The sequence below is a fragment of the Chelonia mydas genome, chromosome 7, assembly GCF_015237465.2.
Source record: "Chelonia mydas isolate rCheMyd1 chromosome 7, rCheMyd1.pri.v2, whole genome shotgun sequence".
In the NCBI taxonomy this organism is placed as follows: domain Eukaryota; kingdom Metazoa; phylum Chordata; order Testudines; family Cheloniidae; genus Chelonia; species Chelonia mydas.
Genome location: NC_057853.1, coordinates 56,079,509 through 56,100,772, shown reverse-complemented (window position 1 = coordinate 56,100,772; position 21,264 = coordinate 56,079,509). Strand labels below are relative to the sequence as shown.

At 44.7% G+C, this 21,264-nt stretch overlaps 1 protein-coding gene across 10 annotated transcripts in view; it reads left to right on the top strand.

The window, feature by feature from the left end:
* Nucleotides 1-21,264, top strand: part of MARCHF8 (E3 ubiquitin-protein ligase MARCHF8) — a 184,548-nt gene that overhangs the window by 132,697 nt on the left and 30,587 nt on the right. For 5 of the 10 annotated variants that reach the window (XM_043552291.1, XM_043552292.1, XM_043552294.1 and 2 more), the window contains 2 exons: nt 19,210-19,289; nt 19,577-20,425. In XM_043552291.1, the coding sequence (XP_043408226.1) occupies nt 19,210-19,289; nt 19,577-20,425 (929 nt within the window). The remainder of the gene's footprint in view (nt 1-19,209; nt 19,290-19,576; nt 20,426-21,264) is intronic. The other 5 variants (XM_037904580.2, XM_037904578.2, XM_043552297.1 and 2 more) reach the window with 1 other exon arrangement.

The following is a 21,264-nucleotide window of genomic DNA, read 5'->3' as shown; positions in this document are numbered from 1 at the left end:
AGTACTCCCTTTCTTTTTGCGAATACAGACTAACACGGCTCTTACTCTGACACCTACTGGATTTACGTAACTATCTAATTCCTAATACACTAACAACAACACTACCAAATTCATAAACTTATAAACATCTACTTTGATACTTGGTCTAACTTTAATTCATGGCCTCTGATTCAGGCCCCAGATCTTGTACCCAGTGCTCCAGGCTCTCTCTGCCACATTACCATGCTTTTTATCTTTTTATGGGGAGGATGTTTACCCATCATCCTGGTAAAACATAATGCATGGATTGAATATGACCCAGTAGTCGCAAACACTGTTTCCTGGCTGTTTTGCTTTACCCATCCATACATTCATGCCCCACATGTCTAATGGTCTGCATGTTCCCTTGTATGACCTGTGGGCAGTTTTCTTTTTCCAAATGTTCTTAGTCCCATATCGTGGGCCTGGGAGTATTAGGTTTGGCACTTCGTTTGAGGGATGTAGTTTTCAATTAATTTTTAAAAACTGGGATAAGCACTATTACAATATACTCTACAGTTTTATGTACATCAGGAGTAAAACAGGAATTTGGAATAGTGAAGTCACAATTGAGGCCTTCATATATAAATTTTTTTAAAATTAGTTATTACACAGTACTCTACATCCATGTTATAGGTTGCCCTTACTGCTGGTTGTCACCTCTAAGAGACAATATTTCCCCTTTCGCAAGCACAGAGTCTGAGTGTAGCAAAAACTTTTAATAAAAGGAGGGAAGTAACCCGGCATTAACTTGGGAAAACACCGCAAACGGGGTTCATAAACATAAACCATGAGCAAAAGACCCACCCCCAAGTAAGTTGGGCGGTGTCCTTTCCCCTCAGGTTCTTAAGTCCAGCAACCAAAAGTCCCTTTAATGTGCCCGTCCTTTCTCTGCACCCCACTCACAGTTGCAGGCCTTGGTCAGTGCAGACCCAGAGTTCAGAGGTGCATCTGCAGAATTCACCTCCCATCCTCGGTGGAGGGGGTAAGAAGGCACCTCACTCACTCCTCTGCCCGGGCACTCACTTGCCGCGTATCTCTGCCAGCTGCGCTATTGCCACATTTCTCTGCGGGGCTCTGCTCTGGCCCTCTCCGCCAGCTGCCGTGCTGGCTGATCGCCGCACTGCTCTGCGGGGCTCCGCTCCAGTCCTCTGCACCGGCCGCCTTGCCACACCTCTCCACTGGCAGCCGATTGTCGAGATGGCTTCAGGCCCCACCACTTAACATAGCTCTCAGTGATTTCAGCTGTTAGCTGGGGAGACTTACTGCTGGTGCACACCGGGCAGTCTCTTGCATCAGAGAGACAGTCCCAAAGCAGGTCTAATACTCAGACCTAAGTATCAGTGATTTCAGCTCTGTGATGTGTAACAAGACTCTCAATTGAGCCTAAATTAGCTCTTTTATTACACAGTGGGGAGTGGAAGGGTCAAATGGTGCCTAAGACCCTTAAGCAGGGCCCACACCACCAGGTACAAGTACCTGTCCCTACCCTCTCTCAACTCACTGGGCATTGGAACCCATGCCCCCTGCCTAGCAAGTGCTGTTTAGTTGAGCGGGAAATGCCAAGTACAGTTCTGCTGCCCTTGATTCCCATCAACAAGGATAACAATCCTTTATTACTCTTGCCCCAATAACAAGGAGACTGGGGATCCAACACCAGCCAAAAGTGATCATTTGGGCAAGCAATCCCATCATGCTGAGCACCTAGGCAGGGTGCATGTGCCCATGCAAACGAGATCAGCTTCTTAAGTCCTCTTCCACAGCTCATCACTAGATGTCATGTCTAGAGCTCATTCAGACTCTGCTTACATCAGTAATAAAGATTTAAAACCACAGGCACATGAGCTTATTTTGCTCAATAAAATATCTTTGCTGAAAAAGCAATTTGATGCCTGCTAAATTGCCACTTGTGGATAGATTTCAGTCCATTGCCAAAGGCCTACACAACACCCTCTGCACAATTTAAGCCCTGTGTTAAGAGTTCTAATAATAGTGGTAAAGCAGTATGAAAGTCTTCACATTGGGGCAAAGTTCTCCCTAGACGTGTTTGTGAGCAAGAGGCTGATTTTGAAGGTCTTTATATATTGCTGAATTCAGAGCAATCAATGCATACTGTACAAGTGCTTGAGTCTTAAGTCTCAAAACTGCTCCTGTTGCAGAATACAGAAATGAGTTTTGCCATGGAATTCAGTGGAAGCTGAATCAGTACAGAGGTGCACGAACATCTGCCAGCACCTAAGGATATGCCTATGTTTTGAGCTGGGAGTGTGATTTCCTAGCTCGAGGATGCATACTCACTCTAGCTCTATTAGAGCAAATGCACTAAAAATATAGTGTAGTCACTGTGACACAAACTGCAGGAAGGGCTAGTTAGGGTGTCAAATGTGTACGTACTTGGGGCGGCTAGCCTGTCCTTCCACTCAGGCTTCCATGTTTACACTCTATTCGATGTCTTCCATGTCTACACTCACACCCCCAGCTCAGAGCGTCGACTTGCCCAGATAGAGGGACAAACAGATATGGGGTAACTTGGAAAAGCTGCCAGTTGTGCTTGTGCATGCAGAGCTGGACCCAAGTTGCAAAATTGAATTCCAGATGTAAATGTCCCCAAAGCTTAGGAGTGATCTGGTCTGATGTTTTGGTTTGCTCATAATAGAGAGAGGAGCCAGCTGCAAAGCTGAGATCTGGGTCCAAAATTCCCCACAGTTCAGGGGTGTTTGGATTCAGGATTTTGGTTTCAGCGCTCTTCTATTCACAGGAGCAGATATTTTTCCCAATGATAGAACAATGGGTGCTGTGTACTGTCAGGATTGCTAAATAGGTAGTTCATACCACAGCACTTATCATTTTCACAAACTTGTAATTTCAGGTATTCAGTTTGTTTCATTGTTTGTTATATTATTTAACTATTAAACCTAAATCCATTTAGTGGCTGATGCCTGCACTAGACAGATACCTAATGGAAATGAAACCAAACATTGTTTTTCTTTTTTGACTTACACATCAGTGCTCAGTTCCTGGACCTGGTTTTCTTTGAATTCCAAGCAAAGTAAAGGTTTTCTTGGGGTCTCCGTGGTGACTGTGTTTGTTCCAGGAATTGTGGGTGGTGTGAATATATGAGATGGTAATATATAGTTGCATGGCTTTTGTGGTTTTGAATTGGACGTTATTTGTCCTTAGCAATCTTAACAGTTGAATAGAGCTTTCTGTATGTTTTGGTATTTTCAGCATCTAAACTTGAACTTTTGACGTTCTCAAACTCTCTTGGACTTCACTGGAAGTTTAGGGTGCCTTAGTAATGCCATATCAGTCCCTAAAGGCTACAGGGATCAGTGGGATCCTAAATCCTGTTGTCATTTTCACAAAGAGAGCTGTGTTATTAGCACCACTCATTAGCAAATGGACAATTCAGAAAGCGGAAGATTGCAACTTTTATGAGAGAGATTTGCTATAACAAAAAAAAAATTTCTTTTGTAAATTTGTGAAGCGTATAGAATTTTACTTAAGTCAGAAGAAAAGCTTATTTGGCAATTTTGAGAGCGTGAGAAGTTGCTTTCCACGTTAATAGCCTTGATTCTATAGGCCTGACTCCAAGTTTAATGTCTGGCCTTGCAAAGGGCACTGTATTAGGCCTTAGGCATGTACATGGGAGCCATTGTTTCCTAGTGGCTAGAGCACAGGGCTGGGATGCAGGAGACAAGGTTCTGTTCCCACTTCTGCCATTGGTCTGCTGGGTGACCTTGGACAAATCATTACCCTGCCCTGTGCCTCAGTTTCCCCATCTGTAAAATGGGGATAATGATACTGACCTCCCTTTTAAAGGACATTGAGATCTATGGATGAAAGAGCACTATACATTTAGGACCAGATTTATCAGTTTTACACCAGTGTAACTACGTGAGTAGAATTACTGACGTAACAGAGTGGTAAATCAGGCCCTTCGTATGCTTATAGGTCATTTCATGCATGTGACATTTAATTTATGGCTAATGGAAACTTATTAGTCATAAACTGTTAATGTTTTAATATGCTTTTCTATGTGCGGTAGTCAAATAATATACAGCTGATTTCAGAGCTTGTCCTCATTGGCTGTAGATTTCTAAATTATTATCATTAATACTGAAGTCCCTCTGTACAGTACCAGTCACTCATGGTGTAATGCAGAGGTCCCCAGTGTGTGGCGTGTGCCCCCCTAGGGGGGGCTGAGGAATGTTGGGGGAGGTGGCTGGAGCCCAGGCCAGCTCCCCCCCAGAGGGTGGGGAGAGAGTACCACCCTGCTCCACTCCTGGCCCCGGCTGCCAGCCTGGGGTCCCGGCTGTACCCCCTGTCTGCGTCCCCACCTCCCAGAGCCATGGCCCTGCTCCCAGCCCTGGCTCTAAGGGTTGAGGGATGGGGAGGGGCATAGACAGGGGTAACGGGGAGTGTAAGGTAAAAAGTTTGGGGACCACTGGTGTAATGGATCAGAACTTGATTCTGCATTGCTTCTAAGCAGTTCTATTCTAGTCCATGCCTTGGCTGATACACCCAGATGTATTTGATGTCTTGTTTTGTGGATTTAAATGAAAACGCTAAAGATAAAGAATGTTGTTAGGCTTGGAAGGATTACATTTTTATCAGTAAATGTCAGTAAACATCAATTTCACCATACACACACAAACCAATATAAAAAATATTTCAATCGATCATCAAAATGTATAAGATAGACAAAGCAAGAGAGCTGCTGCCTGAGAACTTCTCAAACTTTGATTTAAGGATATTTGTTTTGTGTCCTTTGACATGTGATGTTGATTATTTGTGTTTTAACAGTTATAAAACTTTAAGTTTTTGAATCTCAACGATTACTGTCACTAAATAATTGTCTGATGCCCCTCATCGTCTGACATCCCCCATAATTCCCCGCCACTGTGAAAATTTAAATAATAAAAATAGAAAAAAATGCTTAGAAATAAACATCTGTATCTGTAAAAGTTATTTTAAAAAAATCAAATTTGTCAAGCCTAAATATTATGCAGGGATACAATGGAAAGTGATAACTGCTCCTTTAGAGCCACAAACAATGCACGGTATGATTCTGTAAAAACTCTGATCCAACTGAGTAAATTTACTCATGTGCGTGCTTGTTGTGGGATTGACTGCTGGTTGTGTAAGAGTAACTGGGTTACAGAATTGCTGCCTTAGTAGCATGAAAGCAGTGGATGTTGCATCACATTTGCAAGGACTGGGGATGGTCTAGTGGTTAGAGTAGGGGGCTGGGAGCGAAGAGACTTAATTTAAGTCCTAGTTCTGCTGCTGATTTGCTGTGATATCTTGGGTAAATCTTGTAACTTCTCTGTGCCTCAGTTTCCCCATCTGTAAAAAGGCTGTGATCATGCCTACTTCCAAGAGCTGATTTTTAACAGTGAAGGTAATTAATGATTGAAACTTACCAGGGGTTGTGGTGGATTCTTCATCACTGACAATTTTTAAATCAAGATTGGAAGTTTTTCTAAAATATATGCTCAAGTTCAAACAAGAATTAATTCAGGGAAATCCTATGGCCTGTGTTACACCGGAGACCTGACTAGAAGATCACAGCAGGCCCTTCTGGCCTTTGGATCTATTAATGTATATTGAAACAGCTCTATAATAGTGTGCAGTAAAGGCCTTGTCTTGCTGCCATTGGATTCAATGGCTCATTGACATCATTCATGCAGGATCAGGCCCTTAATGAGTGTGTAACCGTAGCTCACTTTTGGTGTTATTAAAATAGGTAAAACCATCCGCCTGTTTACACAAAGGGCTAGATGGTGCCTAGGCATCCCTTCGTAGGAAAACGATACAAACTTGGTCCTCGCATTCCTGGTATGCAAGGGCTAGTGTAGTCTGACTCAGGGAGAGGATAGAGATTCCACAAAGGCAATGGAGGCAGCTGAGACAAGAGACATGGCTCTACTATCCCTCCACATCAGCCGCCCATACTGACACCAGTACAAGGTCATACACTGAGTGTATAAGTGTCCTTAGCTGGACATCATCTTTGCATTAAACCTAGAGTAATTGATCTTTGCATGCCTTGCATCATCCATGCACAATCTGTGCACTTGTTCTGGTACTGGCAGCGGCATTTGGATGGCACAAATTGGAGCACTTGGGGCAACCCCTTATGAAAGAAAATAGCAGTGGTCTTTCAGGCCTCCACTATGCTGGTGCCCCCAGAAGCACTGTTCTTGCCTCCAGCACAGTCCCTCTGGGCATGGCTTCAGGTGTATGTCCCCTTCTCAGACCTCCAACCCTAAGGGAGAGAATGGAGTCAAGCCTTAGTCTTGTCCTAAATGGTGAAAAATTTGGTGTCTGTGTGTTTTGTTGGGGGGTGACATAAGCAATTTCCTTGTCAATCTGGAAAAAATGGTAAACTCTGAACTCTTAGAGAATGCTTAACTTGTATGAAAAGTCTGTTCAGATGTTTGATTCTTTAAATACAGCTTTTAAATTTTATAGTAACCCAACTAACGCTGCAGGTTAAACCTATTTATTCAAATTATGAAATGCTTTGCTGCCTTTATTGACCCTTGTGTAGCCCTCTGAGTTTGCAGACACTGTACTGCATTCGAGCAGCCATGTAACTGAAATAGCAAACATTGCATTTGATCAGTTATGCACTGGGTCACCACAAATGTTGAAATGTATGTGAACAGAAACAATGCGCACGTCTCCTGCAGTGGCTCACAATTCTAACTGTTCTCTTGAGGCCCAGATCTGGCTGCCTGCTACTTATGCTTGGCATTATCCTTAAGTCTTGATTCAAAACCATTCACCATTTCAGGGGTGCTGCAGTATAATAAACTTGCTACCTTATTGTGCGTCCTCCTCCCATGCCCAGCTCTCCTATGTTGAGCTGGAGGGAAAGGAGTGGGTTGTTTTCAGGAGGCCAAAGTCCCAGATCAGTATCTAGCCAGCAGAGGGTGCTGAGCACAGGGCTAGGGAACCCTGCCAAGAGCAGCAGAAGGAGAGCAAGGGACGAGGTGTGGGAGGAGCCTCGTGGAAATGCTTGGGTTTGTGTAGCCATTTGCCCACTAGGGGGCGAGGCTTTTGTCCAGGCCCCTCTCTGCTTTCTCTGTACAGTATTTAGAGCAGTGGTCATCAACTGGTAGATTGCAATCTCCGGCCGCTAAAAGTCCAGTGGTGCAGCAGGGCTAAGGCAGGCTCCCTGCCTGCCCTGACCCCACCCTGCTCCCAAAAGCGGCCAGCATGCCCTGGGGGATGGGGAAGGGAAGGCATCTTCACGCGCTACTCCTGCCTGCAAGCACTGCCCCCGCAGCTCCCATTGGCCAGGAATGGGGAACAGCGGCCAGTGGGAGCTGCGTGGGTGGTGCCTGCGGGGAGGACAGCATGCGGAGCCACGTTTCTCGGCCCCAGGAGCCACAGGGGTGTGCCCGCCATTTCCAGGAGCGGCGTGGGGCTGGGGCAAGCAGGAAGCCTTAGTCCCTCTGCACCACTTACCGGGAACTGCCCAAGGTAAGCGCCGCTTGGCGGGAACCTGCACCCCAGCCCTGAGCCTCTCCTGGAGCCAACATCCTGTATCCCCTCCTGCACCCTGTACCCACTCCTGCACCCCAACCCTCTGACCCAGCCCAGTGAAAGTGAGTGAGGGTGGAGAAGAGCAAGCGGCGGAGAGATGGAGGGATGAAGTGGGCAGGGCCTCAAGGAAGGGGTTGGGTAGATCTTGGGTTGCACTTAAATTCAAAAAGTGATCTTGTGCGTAAAAGGGTTGGAGACCACTGGTTTAGAGCATTCCGTTGAAATCCGCTTTGATCCCTTAAAGTGAATCTTAGCTTGAATCTTTCCTTTTCTGTTTTGAATGAAATATTAGCAGCATTTCCGAGCACATTGAGCTAGTTAGGCCACCTAGAAGATGAGATGTGAATATTTGTAATAGGAATCAATATAGAGAGGGCCAGATTCCAATCTCACGGCTGTTTGTGTGAGGTAACTCCACTAAGCTCTGCGATACAACCGCATTTGCTCCAACCCCTCAGACAGAGACAAACACCTGCAAGATCTCTATCAAGCATTCTTACAACTACAATACCCACCTGCGGAAGTGAAGAAACAGATTGATAGAGCCAGAAGAGTTCCCAGAAGTCACCTACTACAGGACAGGCCTAACAAAGAAAATAACAGAACGCCACTAGCCATCACCTTCAGCCCCCAACTAAAACCCCTCCAACGCATTATTAAGGATCTACAACCTATCCTGAAGGATGACCCAACACTCTCACAAATCTTGGGAGACAGGCCAGTCCTTGCCTACAGACAGCCCCCCAACCTGAAGCAAATACTTACCAGCAACCACATACCACACAACAGAACCACTAACCCAGGAACCTATCCTTGCAACAAAGCCCGTTGCCAACTGTGCCCACATATCTATTCAGGGGACACCATCACAGGGCCTAATAACATCAGCCACACTATCAGAGGCTCGTTCACCTGCACATCCACCAATGTGATATATGCCATCATGTGCCAGCAATGCCCCTCTGCCATGTACATTGGTCAAACTGGACAGTCTCTACGTAAAAGAATAAATGGACACAAATCAGATGTCAAGAATTATAACATTCATAAACCAGTTGGAGAACACTTCAATCTCTCTGGTCACGCGATTACAGACATGAAAGTTGCGATATTACAACAAAAAAACTTCAAATCCAGACTCCAGCGAGAAACTGTTGAATTGGAATTCATTTGCAAATTGGATACAATTAACTTAGGCTTGAATAGAGACTGGGAGTGGCTAAGTCATTATGCAAGGTAACCTATTTCCCCTTGTTTTTTCCTAACCCCCGCCCCCCCCCCCCGACGTTCTTGTTAAACCCTGGATTTGTGTTGGAAATGGCCCACCTTGATTATCATATACATTGTAAGGAGAGTGGTCACTTTAGATAAGCTATTACCAGCAGGAGAGTGGGGTGGGAGGAGGTATTTTTTCATGCTTTGTGTGTATAAAAAGATCTTCTACACTTTCCACAGTATGCATCCGATGAAGTGAGCTGTAGCTCACGAAAGCTTATGCTCAAATAAATTGGTTAGTCTCTAAGGTGCCACAAGTACTCCTTTTCTTTTAACTGGAATAGAGTTATTCATGAATTATACAGAATAAGTGGGCCAGATTCTGATCATTTCGTTATCTTACAGTAAACCAATGTTGTAGGTCTTTGTCTAGAAACCACCTTTGATGAATAACTGCCTTTCAGACAAGCCAGATGGGAAAGTAATTAAACTTCATGGAAGCCTCTTCTACTAAACACAGATATCTAGTACCCTGAAATAAAGTCAATGGTGCACAGTAGTTCAAGGAAGGTTTTTATTGTATTTGCGATTCAGGGTTTCTGACTTCAAACAAAGGAATTCTACTAATGAGACGATTAAATTAGGTCACTAATGAAGTTAGTCTGTAAACAGTTTCCCTCAAATTAACCATAGTGTTTCGCTTTAAAGTGTCTGATGGAGTCTGAAATGGCTGATGTAATATATGGAAATATCTCCAGGTCATCTATGTGCTGTGTCTTTTGTCTGGAGGGATAATTTTAAGGCAGGGGGATGCTCTCCATTATAGTCCTTTCAGGGGTAATCTTTGAAAATGGGATGGAAGCAAAGAAATCAAAAGTTCACTCTTTAAAAAATGTAAATACTGTGTCTTTTCTGAAGCTCTGTACAGCTTTAGCTTTTGAGCAAGGGCACACTGTAAAGTATTAAATTTATTCTCGGGCTGAATGGAAGCCAGTGCAGATACAAAGTGGTAGCCTAAGCTCGCTATGAAATTTAAAATCCATTTCAGCTGTTCATCAGCTTGGAACAGATTTAGAAAAGTATATGAATACACACATGCACTGTTGCCTAAAGCTTTGGTGGATTCAATGAATGCTAGTCCATAGAAATGCAGTCCAGGTTTTTCAATCACTGAGCTTCTCTTATATCCCATCAGATGACCAAGTCTTACTGAAAACAACTGCTACTCAAAAGTATTCTTTTCAAGTACCTGGGCCCTGGAAAAAGGTGGGTGTTGGGTTTGTATGTGTGGTTGCCTTTTTAAACAAACCTGTTTTTTTAGAACTAGTGGGACAGTAGCTGCTAAAGCAGGCAGGAAGAAATCTATAATGTGAAGATTAAAATGTTTGTATATTCTTTTTTTTTCTGCCCCAAAGGCATGTAAGCTGGTGCTCAAGCGCCATGTGATAATACGCTTACATGTGTCGAATAATCCCCCCAGTCTCTGGTGCTCTGCATTCAGGCACTGGATTCCCCATATTAACTTCATTGTTTATGCCCCTAGGAAGAGCATCTTCAAAAGGGAAATGTGGGGGAAGCAGCAGGGGAAGAGTAGAGTTCTCTCTCTCCTTTCATACTCCTTCATCCAAGAAGTGTATTTTGAGGCCATTTTAAAGACAGAGGGTCCAATTCTCCCCCTGAAGAGTATGAGTAACTCTCATGGACTTTAATGGGAGTTACTTATACCCTGGGAAGATGCTGACTTATGCCCTGGGAGATTTTAGAAAGATAAATGGCCCACTTCCTAGTGCTTTATAAATGGATATCACCACAATAAGCTCCCTCCAGAATCCTTCAATAGGGTTTCCTTTTGGGAAGCCTGAGTGGAAGCTGACTTCAGCCTGATTTCCAGTTTCAAGGAGAGTGCTTAGCCTTAGATGTGTAGATGGTACAGTATGGAAAGGAGCAAATGTGGAAAATAGTCTGCCAGTGACCCACTCCAGAAAAGTCTGTTACTTCAGAACCACTGCCAGGAGTACAGTGTAAAGCTGATTTCCCTGAAGGTTTCTGGTTTATTTTTGCTATTTTAATGTAGTGTTTCCTTCTTCATTAGATGTCTAAATCCCTGCCCTGCTTCCCTGAAAAGACAGGAATGATAGTCTAAGGCCATGGCTACACTACAGGGACTATACTGGCTTAGCTACGGCACCGTAGCTATGCCAGCAAAACAACTAGATGCAGCCTACGCTGATGGAAAAGGTCTTTCCGTCAGTGTAGGAGCATCATCTCACTGAACTCATGGAAGCATACTTCCGCCTACCTAGCTGCGTCTGCACCAGGAGTTAGGTTGGCAAAGCTTTGACACTCGGGGGGTGGTTTTTTATACCCTCGTGTTGACCTAAATTTTAAGTGTAGTCCAGTCCTAAGATACTACGACTGCAATGACTTCAGAGCACACTTAGTAGATACTGATTTTCCTGTGGCAGTGGGACTGAGTTATTCCCGCTATCCTGCTATGGTCTCCTGTTTTAGTTCTTGACTATTCTCCATCTCTGCAAGGCATTTATTCCAGGTACAGACTCTTCCGTCAGTACATGCTGGATGTAGTGCTTCTTACCACAGTTAAAAGGACCTATGCCTGATAGTAAGGGTTTACAGGACTGGACCCTGTGTTTAATGCTCAATCCTGCTGTTGTACTATCCAGCACTATGGTATCTGAGCCCTTGAAAACAACCTCTCAACTTGCACTCCTGTGCCCCAGTCTACTTGGAGGCCACCTGTATTTATGTTAGCTACTCCAAGCAACGGGAGGGGAAGTCTTTGGACATATAACACGGTGCATCATGAGTTCTCCTTATTCTTTTTTAATTGCAGTAGCACCAAAGGACACCAACTGAAGATCTCAGAGTAACAGCCGTGTTAGTCTGTATTCGCAAAAAGAAAAGGAGTACTTGTGGCACCTTAGAGACTAACCAATTTATTTGAGCATAAGCTTTCGTGAGCTATAGCTCACTTCATCGGATGCATACTGTGGAAAGTGTAGAAGATCTTTTTATACACACAAAGCAAGAAAAAATACCTCCTCCCACCCCACTCTCCTGCTGGTAATAGCTTAGTTAAAGTGATCACTCTCCTTACAATGTGTATGATAATCAAGTTGGGCCATTTCCAGCACAAATCCAGGTTCCCCGCCCCCCCCCACACACACACACAAACCCACTCTCCTGCTGGTAATAGCTTATCTAAAGTGACCACTCTCCTTACAATGTATATGATAATCAAGGTGGGCCATTTCCAGCACAAATCCAGGGTTTAACAAGAACGTCGGGGGGGGGGGGGGGGCGGGGGTTAGGAAAAAACAAGGGGAAATAGGTTACCTTGCATAATGACTTAGCCACTCCCAGTCTCTATTCAAGCCTAAGTTAATTGTATCCAATTTGCAAATGAATTCCAATTCAACAGTTTCTCGCTGGAGTCTGGATTTGAAGTTTTTTTGTTGTAATATCGCAACTTTCATGTCTGTAATCGCGTGACCAGAGAGATTGAAGTGTTCTCCGACTGGTTTATGAATGTTATAATTCTTGACATCTGATTTGTGTCCATTTATTCTTTTACGTAGAGACTGTCCAGTTTGACCAATGTACATGGCAGAGGGGCATTGCTGGCACATGATGGCATATATCACATTGGTGGATGTGCAGGTGAACGAGCCTGTGATAGTGTGGCTGATGTTATTAGGCCCTGTGATGGTGTCCCCTGAATAGATATGTGGGCACAGTTGGCAACGGGCTTTGTTGCAAGGATAGGTTCCTGGGTTAGTGGTTCTGTTGTGTGGTATGTGGTTGCTGGTGAGTATTTACTTCAGGTTGGGGGGCTGTCTGTAGGCAAGGACTGGCCTGTCTCCCAAGATTTGTGAGAGTGTTGGGTCATCCTTCAGGATAGGTTGTAGATCCTTAATAATGCGTTGGAGGGGTTTTAGTTGAGGGCTGAAGGTGACGGCTAGTGGCGTTCTGTTATTTTCTTTGTTAGGCCTGTCCTGTAGTAGGTGACTTCTGGGAACTCTTCTGGCTCTATCAGTCTGTTTCTTCATTTCCACAGGTGGGTATTGTAGTTGTAAGAATGCTTGATAGAGATCGTGTAGGTGTTTGTCTCTGTCTGAGGGGTTGGAGCAAATGCGGTTGTATCGCAGAGCTTGGCTGTAGACGATGGATCGTGTGGTGTGGTCAGGGTGAAAGCTGGAGGCATGTAGGTAGGAATAGCGGTCAGTAGGTTTCCGGTATAGGGTGGTGTTGATGTGACCATCGTTTATTAGCACTGTAGTGTCCAGGAAGTGGATCTCTTGTGTGGACTGGACCAGGCTGAGGTTGATGGTGGGATGGAAATTGTTGAAATCATGGTGGAATTCCTCAAGGGCTTCTTTTCCATGGGTCCAGATGATGAAGATTTCATCAATATAGCGCAAGTAGAGTAGAGGCGTTAGGGGGCGAGAGCTGAGGAAGCGTTGTTCTAAGTCAGCCATAAAAATGTTGGCATACTGTGGGTCCATGAAGATCGGTACCCATCATGTTAGGCACTGTACAGATACACTGGGAAAAGACACAGATCAGTGTCTGGGGCTTGAACCATAACTAGAGTTTTCAGCCAATTTGTTTGTGTGTTTTGCTGTATTCAAATAAGCTGTGAATGCATTTCATGCTCATGAAGGCGAGGCGTTGACAGCACCGGACTGAGCCAAGCAATTATGTTTATTCTGCAGTGGCTCCAAATAACTTATGAATGTATCCCTGGGGTTTAACACAAACCTCCTCTACCTTCCTTACTCACGAGTTGCTGCATGTTTCATGGTAATTTTTAGAACAGAGAGTTAGAATTGCTCATTGGCATTTAGAAATATGTTGATTGTTGTGAAGTTTGAAACCTGATGATAATGAGTCTAAATATTTCATTGATGATCTGTCTAACCTTTGTATTTCTACTGTACTCATCATTGTGGCATATTACACTGGGGGCCAAATCTTGTAGCACTTATTTAGGCAAAAGCCCCGTTGGCTTCAATAGGAATTTTGCCCATGAAGGATTCCATAGTGAGCGTAAGGATCCATGGGACTAGTACCGAGGTCTGTAGCGTGTGGGACAGCTGATATTCCCCCAGGAGGCCATGCAGTGCCGTTAAGCGCTGCAGGCAGTACTGCCCAGAGGGACCAGAGCAAGAGCATCCTGCAGCCTTCGATTGGCCCATGCTCACTGTTTAACCATAAAGGATGTCCCAGGAAGTTGTCTGAGCAACTACACAAACTTCTGACTTGCTGCAACTCCAGACCTCACCTTGCTTTCTGAAATCCAGTTTCCGGCCCCAGTCTGACCCTGACCCTGACTCTTGCCTCCTAATTCCAGCGTAGTAACTACCTTTGATCTCCAGCTCTGACCCTGGCCTGACTATGACCCTGACTCTTTCCTGTTGATCCTGGCTCTAGCGATTAATCTGATCCCTGCTTGCTGACTGCCACCTCGTGGGCATCCTTGCCTTGAGGACACCAGCCCAGCCATGACCAATAGGCCAAACCATCTACACCCCATCCCGTACAATCAGGAGTTCAGAAGTATCACTATGCAGAGTGTTCGTTTGTTTGTTTTTTTTAAAGGTTTTGTGAATAATCACTGACTTGGATTCAGGGGAGCTGGGTTCGATCCTTGGCCCTGTCATATACTTTCTTTATAGCTTTCTGTGCTGCTTAATCTCTCCTTGCCTCAGTTCTTCATCTCTAAAGCAGGGAAGTAATGATGCTTCCTTTCCCTAACTCTGTCTGTATTTTTCCTATTTAGATTAGAGCAAGGAATGTCTTTATATCTATATCCATAGATATATACAGCACCTAGCACATTAGGGCCCCATTCTCCATTCAGGCTTTGAGTGTTACTGTAACACAAATAATAAAAAGGACTAAGATTTTTGCCTACTATTGCAACTACATATGGCAGCATTGGCAAGCGTGGGAAAAAACTTCACCTGCTTCCTACCACATTTTTAATCAATGGATGAATTACCCTGGGGCTGGGTTTGTTTTTATCTGTGTCTTCAATGAGTAACTTGATCATTTTGTTTGAATATGACAAGAGCTGTTCTTTAAAGTTAGGGATAATTACTATTACCAAAGCACAGCCTAAAGTGGGACGACAGTAACTGTATGCACAGTCACCTACTCAGAGGAGTAGATAATTAGGAATATTCCTTAGCCATAGCCAGATCTACATCATGCACTACAAAGAAAATGGCTTTGTTTTGGGTTTGGTGGGGTGGGATGTGACTGGTCAGATATGCAGCACTTAGCTGTGGGCAGCCATTACTGTAAAAATGGTGCTGAGTTCCTTTGCTAACAGGATTGTTCATAGAAGAAAAAAGAATTAGAATGACAGGCTATCACAGGCTTCTTTCTAATAGTGACCCCAGAACTAACTGGGCTTCAAGGGATTATCACGTTCAAACTCACTGTGATTACCTGAATAACAACACTGGAGATTACACACTGACCCTGCTGAATTGCATCAGATTGGAATGTTGATATACACTATTCACCATGTGCTCACCTTTCTTCTGAGTTATTGTGGTACACAGCTATGGCAATATGGAGCAGTTTGCTCATTTAATTCCCAGTATTCATTCTAGGTATTCTGGATCTGATTGTCCTCTCATAGAAACTGGTGTTCATCAGGAGCAAGTGCACTGAAGTCAATGCAGTAAAACCATGTAAAACTGGAGTTAGTGGTGACGTCTTTTACATGTAGGATATGAGCTGTGATGTCAGCATAACTAAAAACCTAATACAGTCAAGAATGCTTTGAAAAACACTAGCAGCCATTGTACATATTTTAACTAATAATACTTAGAGACGTACTATGATGTATTAAAGCTGGAGTAAGTAGCAGCAGCTACGCTGTTAAGGTTTTCTAAGGATATATCTACACTACGAAATTAGATTGATTTTATAGACGTCGATCTTTAGAAATCGATTTTATACAGTTGATTGTGTATGTCCCCACTAAGCGCATTAAGTCGGCGGAGTGCATCCTCAATACCGTGGCTAGCATCGACTCACGGAGTGGTGCATAGTGGGTAGCTGACCATTGGAATTCTGGGTTAAGCTCCCAATGCCTGCAGGGCAAAAACATTGTCACGGGTCATTTTGGGTACATGTCATCAGTCTCCCCTCCCTCCCTCAGTGAAAGCAATGGCAGACAATCGTTTCAAGCCTTTTTTCCTGGGTTACCCGTGCAGATGCCATAGCACGGCAAGCATGGAGCCTGCTCAGCTCGCCAATGCTGTTCTGAGCATTGTAAACACCTCGCACATTATCCTAAGAGACGCCAGCACGAGGACATTGTGAGGAGAACATGGACACAGATGTTCCAGAAAGCACGGGCTGTGGCAGTTGGGACATCATGGTGGCAGTGGGGCTGGTTGATACAGTGGAACGCTGATTCTGGGCCCGGCAAACAAGCACAGGCTGGTGGGACCGCATAGTGTTGCGAGTATGGGATGATTCACAGTGGCTGTGAAACTTTCGCATGTGTAAGGCCGCTTTCCTTGAACTTTGTGAGTTGCTTTCCCCCACGCTGAAGCACAGGAATACCAAGATGAGAGCTGCCCTGACAGTTGAGAAGCGAGTGACGATGGCTCTGTGGAAGCTTGCAATGCCTGACAGCTACCGGTCAGTCGGGAATCAATTTAGAGTGGGCAAATCTACTGTGGGGACTGCTGTGATCCAAGTAGTCAATGCAGTCACTGACATTCTGTTATCAAGGATAGTGACTCTGGGAAATGTGCAGGTCATACTGGATGGCTTTGCTGCATTGGGGTTCCCTAACTGTGGTGGGGCAATAGACAGAACGCATATCCCTATCTTGGCACCGGACCTCCTTGCCAGCCAGTACGTAAACCGCAAGGGGTACTTCTCAATGGTGCTGCAAGCACTGGTGGATCACAAGGGACGTTTCACCGACATCAACATGGGATGGCACTCACATCTTTAGGAACTCAAGGCTGTTCGAGCAGCTGCAAGAATGGACTTACTTCCCAGACCAGAAAGTTACCGTTGGGGATGTTGAAATGCCAATAGTTATCCTTGGGGACCCAGCCTACCCCTTGCTCCCATGGCTCATGAAGCTATACACAGACAGCCTGGATAGTAGTAAGGGGCAGTTCAACTATAGGCTGAGCAAGTGCAGAATGGTAGTAGAATGTGCCTTTGGACATTTAAAAGCTCGCTGGCGCTGTTTGCTGACTAGGTTAGAGCTCAGCGCATCCAACATTCCCATTGTTATTGCTGCTTGTTGTGTGCGCCATAATATCTGTGAGAGTAAGGGGGAGATGTTTACGGCGGGGTGGGAGGTTGAGGCAAATCTCCTGGTGGCCGATTTTGAGCAACCAGGGAGATTAGAAGAGCACAGCTAGGCATGCTGCGCATCAGAGAGGCTTTGAAAACCAGTTTCATAACTGGCCAGGCTACGGTGTGACAGTTGTGTATGTTTCTCCTTGCTGAAAATCCGCCCCCTTTGTTGATTTTAATTCCCTGTAAGCCAACCATCCTTCCCCCTTTGATCACTGTTGATGATGCAGTTTGTTAGTTTGTCACACCCTTAACATAATTCAAACAGATTTTGGCCTGATGTTTTCTGTGATTATTATTTTATAGGTGACTCTCTCTGGTAGGATACCCATCTGTCTATAAGCAAAGTCATGCATACTCTGTGGCAAGCTGAACCTAAATTCTGCAGCAAAATTCCTAAATCTTGTGGCAACTTCATTTAAATGTACCACAGAGGCTTTTAATAAATTAAATATGAAATTGAATATTACACTCAGTACAGTAGCCCCTGTGCTATATATTTTGATAGTAAATTCTGTGTATTTAACTCAGTCCCACATTTTCAGTTTTTTATGCCAAAGATTTTTACACTGACCCTGCAGAACTGCATTGCAAAAGTTTTCATTGGGAAGCTCAAGTTTTGGCAGCTGGATAAGGGGCAGTTGAGATATCTGGTAGCTGAAGAAATGTAGAAATATGAGGCAGTCTGGGACTGTGGTCAAGCATATTAGCTGGATGTTTCTGCTAAAGGTTCAGCAATGAAAGCATTAGTGCTGTCATTTTAAATTGTCATCCTTCGGTTTCAGATTTAGCACCCTATTGAGATGAATGGGGCATTTAGCTCCTTTCAAAACTCTCTTTTTGGGCTGCCTGTAGACTCAGCAGATGACAATGCATTGTTCAGGTTTTCAAGCTTTGCTCTGCAACGAAAATGGCTAGAAACATAATTTTATTTTTAAATAAAAGTTGGGACTCTAGAGCACAAATCTGCTGCAAGGGGGAAAATACACAACAAATTCTTCAGCCATGGAATGTAGGGGAGCCTGCCTACAGGTTACCCATGTACATAGAGGTTACACATAGCTGATTCCTTCATCTAAAGATTCACAGGAAACTTCAGAATGGTGGAAACATTTCACATTCACCAATTCCTATTCCCTGCCAGGGCAGGATTACTCCATACTGTTTTTCTGTTTAGTTTTTTCTCCATTCCAGTTTTAAATGTACCAAATACTGGAGCGGCTGCTACTTCCCCATGTTGATTATTCCACAGTCTAATCTGTTGCTTTTCCTGAGATTCAACCTACATTTTCCTGCTCTTTATTTCAGCCCAGATGGATGATCTTTATTTTTCATTTGGGTAAGCAGAACTCTGGATTCTTCAGCTGTTCCATTTCAGGCTGTGATCTTGTCGGGTCTCCACAAGCTAAGCGCCACCAGGCTTTGCCTCTGCACAGATGGGAGGCTCTGTCAGTGTAAATCCAGAATATAAAACCTCAAAGTATAAAGAGCACATCAGGGAGGGGTCTGATTTCAGCATGGGGCACTCTTTCCTGGGAGCTGGTACTGAACATATGCCCCAGAATGGTGTCTGGGTTACTGGACTGTTGATGGTCTGACTCTTGGAAAGCCAAGGCCTTGGCCTCTTGTTGTCATTAAAAGTCCCGTGGTATTTTCAAATAGGAGTGTTAGCTCCTGTGTGCTAGCTAAATCCTAATTAGGTAAATACTCTCTCCTTGTCTAATTCCTCCTTTGAATGAATATGGCGTTCTTCGTTTCCTGAACTGTTGTTCTTTGCAGAGTTTAAAAGCTGCCAGGTTCCACCCCAGAGAAGGCTGCATTTTGGTGTTAAGAGGTGTGCTCCAGGTATATTATTACCTCTTCCAAGGGTTGTGATGGTGTATGCTCATTATTTCAAACTAAGCTCTTTGACATTCAGTATTTGTCTCCACAAGCCTCACACATCTACAACTAACCCAAGAGCATTGGATCTGATGCAGTACCTGCCCCCAGAAACTGTGTTTAATACTAAAGACTGGCACTACATAAAAGCTGACCTGTGATTTCTTGTTGCAGGCTGGCAGTCCAACCTCCGTTTCGGCTCCTCATAGCTTCTCTCGGACTTCTGTTACACCATCCAATCAGGACATCTGCAGGTAACATATGTTGTTTGTAGAGCTGCGGTAGGGCCTGTACAAAGACCAATTTATGAAAAAATCATGTACACCAGGAAGTAAGCGATCTAGGGCTCCAATTCTAATCGTCCCATTTGTTTCTCTCGAATACTGTCTAGCGCTGCTCCATGGGATCCACTTACTGTTTGCTTGCTGTGTTTACCATCCCCACACTAGCCATAATTCTTGTTTCTTCACTTTGATTATACGTGTTCTCTTGTATAATTGTTTTTACTTTCTGTGCTTTTATTCCACTGTTCTGCATGCAGTTCCAGTGCAGTGTTTTCTGAATGTTGTCATCACAGTCCAGTGCAATCTGCTGTTGTCTTGAAAAATCCTCACTGCCAGAATTCTCTGACACAAGGGGTCACAGTGACAATACTCTGTCAGGACACATTACAGGCATCAAAGAGAAACTCCCATGGGCAGGATTGGGTCCATGCGCTCGAGTCTGCTAAAAATGCAAAAGCCACCCGAGCTCTTAAATTCTCCAAGTCCCTCAACGACATGGACCAGAAGTCACAGAGCACCATGGAGGGCTCTAACTATGGGGAGCGAACGTGCTCTGAAAGCAAACTGACCCCGACACAGGAGCAGTGTTTAAGGATTAACAGATTTAATCAGAAAGAGAAGAAATCGCTCAATCTCAGGCCTTCTTTTAGCAATTCTAAGCACTCCTACATGCCATCTCTTTCCACTACCTACGTGAGCGCTTCGGGAGCAGCCAAGAACCACTGTGCGGTGCATATACCTCTCCTGGAGGACAAGGTGGACAATGAGACATCATCAAGAAGCAAAAAGCTGCTGCACTACCTCTTCTCCTTCTCCCACAGCTCAAGTGCCAGCAGCCTGCATAAGTTCCATGAACTAGAGAGCTATCCGAGCCACTTCCAAACTGCAAAGTCCTCCAGCATGCTGGTGGAAAGCCCTGGTTTCTGCTCTGATGACATGGGGGATGACGACGTATTTGAGGACAGTGCCTCCGTGAGGTTGAAAGGAAAAGAGCTGCGGGCACCACTCTGTTCAGTTGAGAAAGACAGTGACCTAGACTGCCCTTCTCCCCTGTCAGAAAAATTCCCCCCTCTTTCCCCTCTGTCCACGTCGGGGGATGCCTGCAGGTTGGTTTACAGAGAACGCCTTCCTCCGCCCCCTCCCACACTCGGCGGTGATCTGCTCTGCTTTCTCTGCCTTTGTGTTCTCTCACCTTGCTTTAATATGTGCAGTTTGAGGCCTGCTGCTTTTCCGATGCTTTATTAGTCCGCTAAGTGGAAGCTTCCCTTTGAGTCAATCAGTTCTTTGCAACCCAAAGTAATTTGTTTCACAGCTCCGCGTTCCAAGGTGATTTTATTGGTGCCAAACCCAGGAATATCTGAGAGAATCAGCTACACATATTAAAGACCAAGTTGAACTTTCTTAGCTTAAAGAGCAATGTACTTTGCTGACAGTCATTGGAAATGGGCAATTTAAGCGTCGCTTCCCAGATTTGATCAACTTATGTATGATTTTTTTGTAAAGCTTTTCTGTTCATTTCCATGTATCTGTTCATAAAGGGCCTCAGGTGAAAAGTGTAATTCAAGGGCTCGGTGTTAGTGATGAGCCAGAATGTGGCCCTGATGCGTGTCCATCGAGTGGGGTAAAACAAGTGAGGTGTGGTCTGGATGGACAGTACAGCTGCAGAATCTTAACCAGATCCAGAAGGTATAAAGCCCCATCAGAGGCAGCTACCTAGCTCTGCCCCCTCATCAGGGTGCGGAGTCTGTCACTCTGCCTCAGCCTGGTTTTGGGTAGGCACTCAGTATAGTGAGAATTGGCACAGCCCCTGTTCTCATACCAACCGTCCACTCCAACTCCTCTCTCCTCCCCTACAACAGACCCAAGCCCTGCAAAGGCCCATAATGGACCCCCTGCTTCCTGACTCCTTCCCTGTTACCACCTTCCTCCCCAGTGCTATTCACCC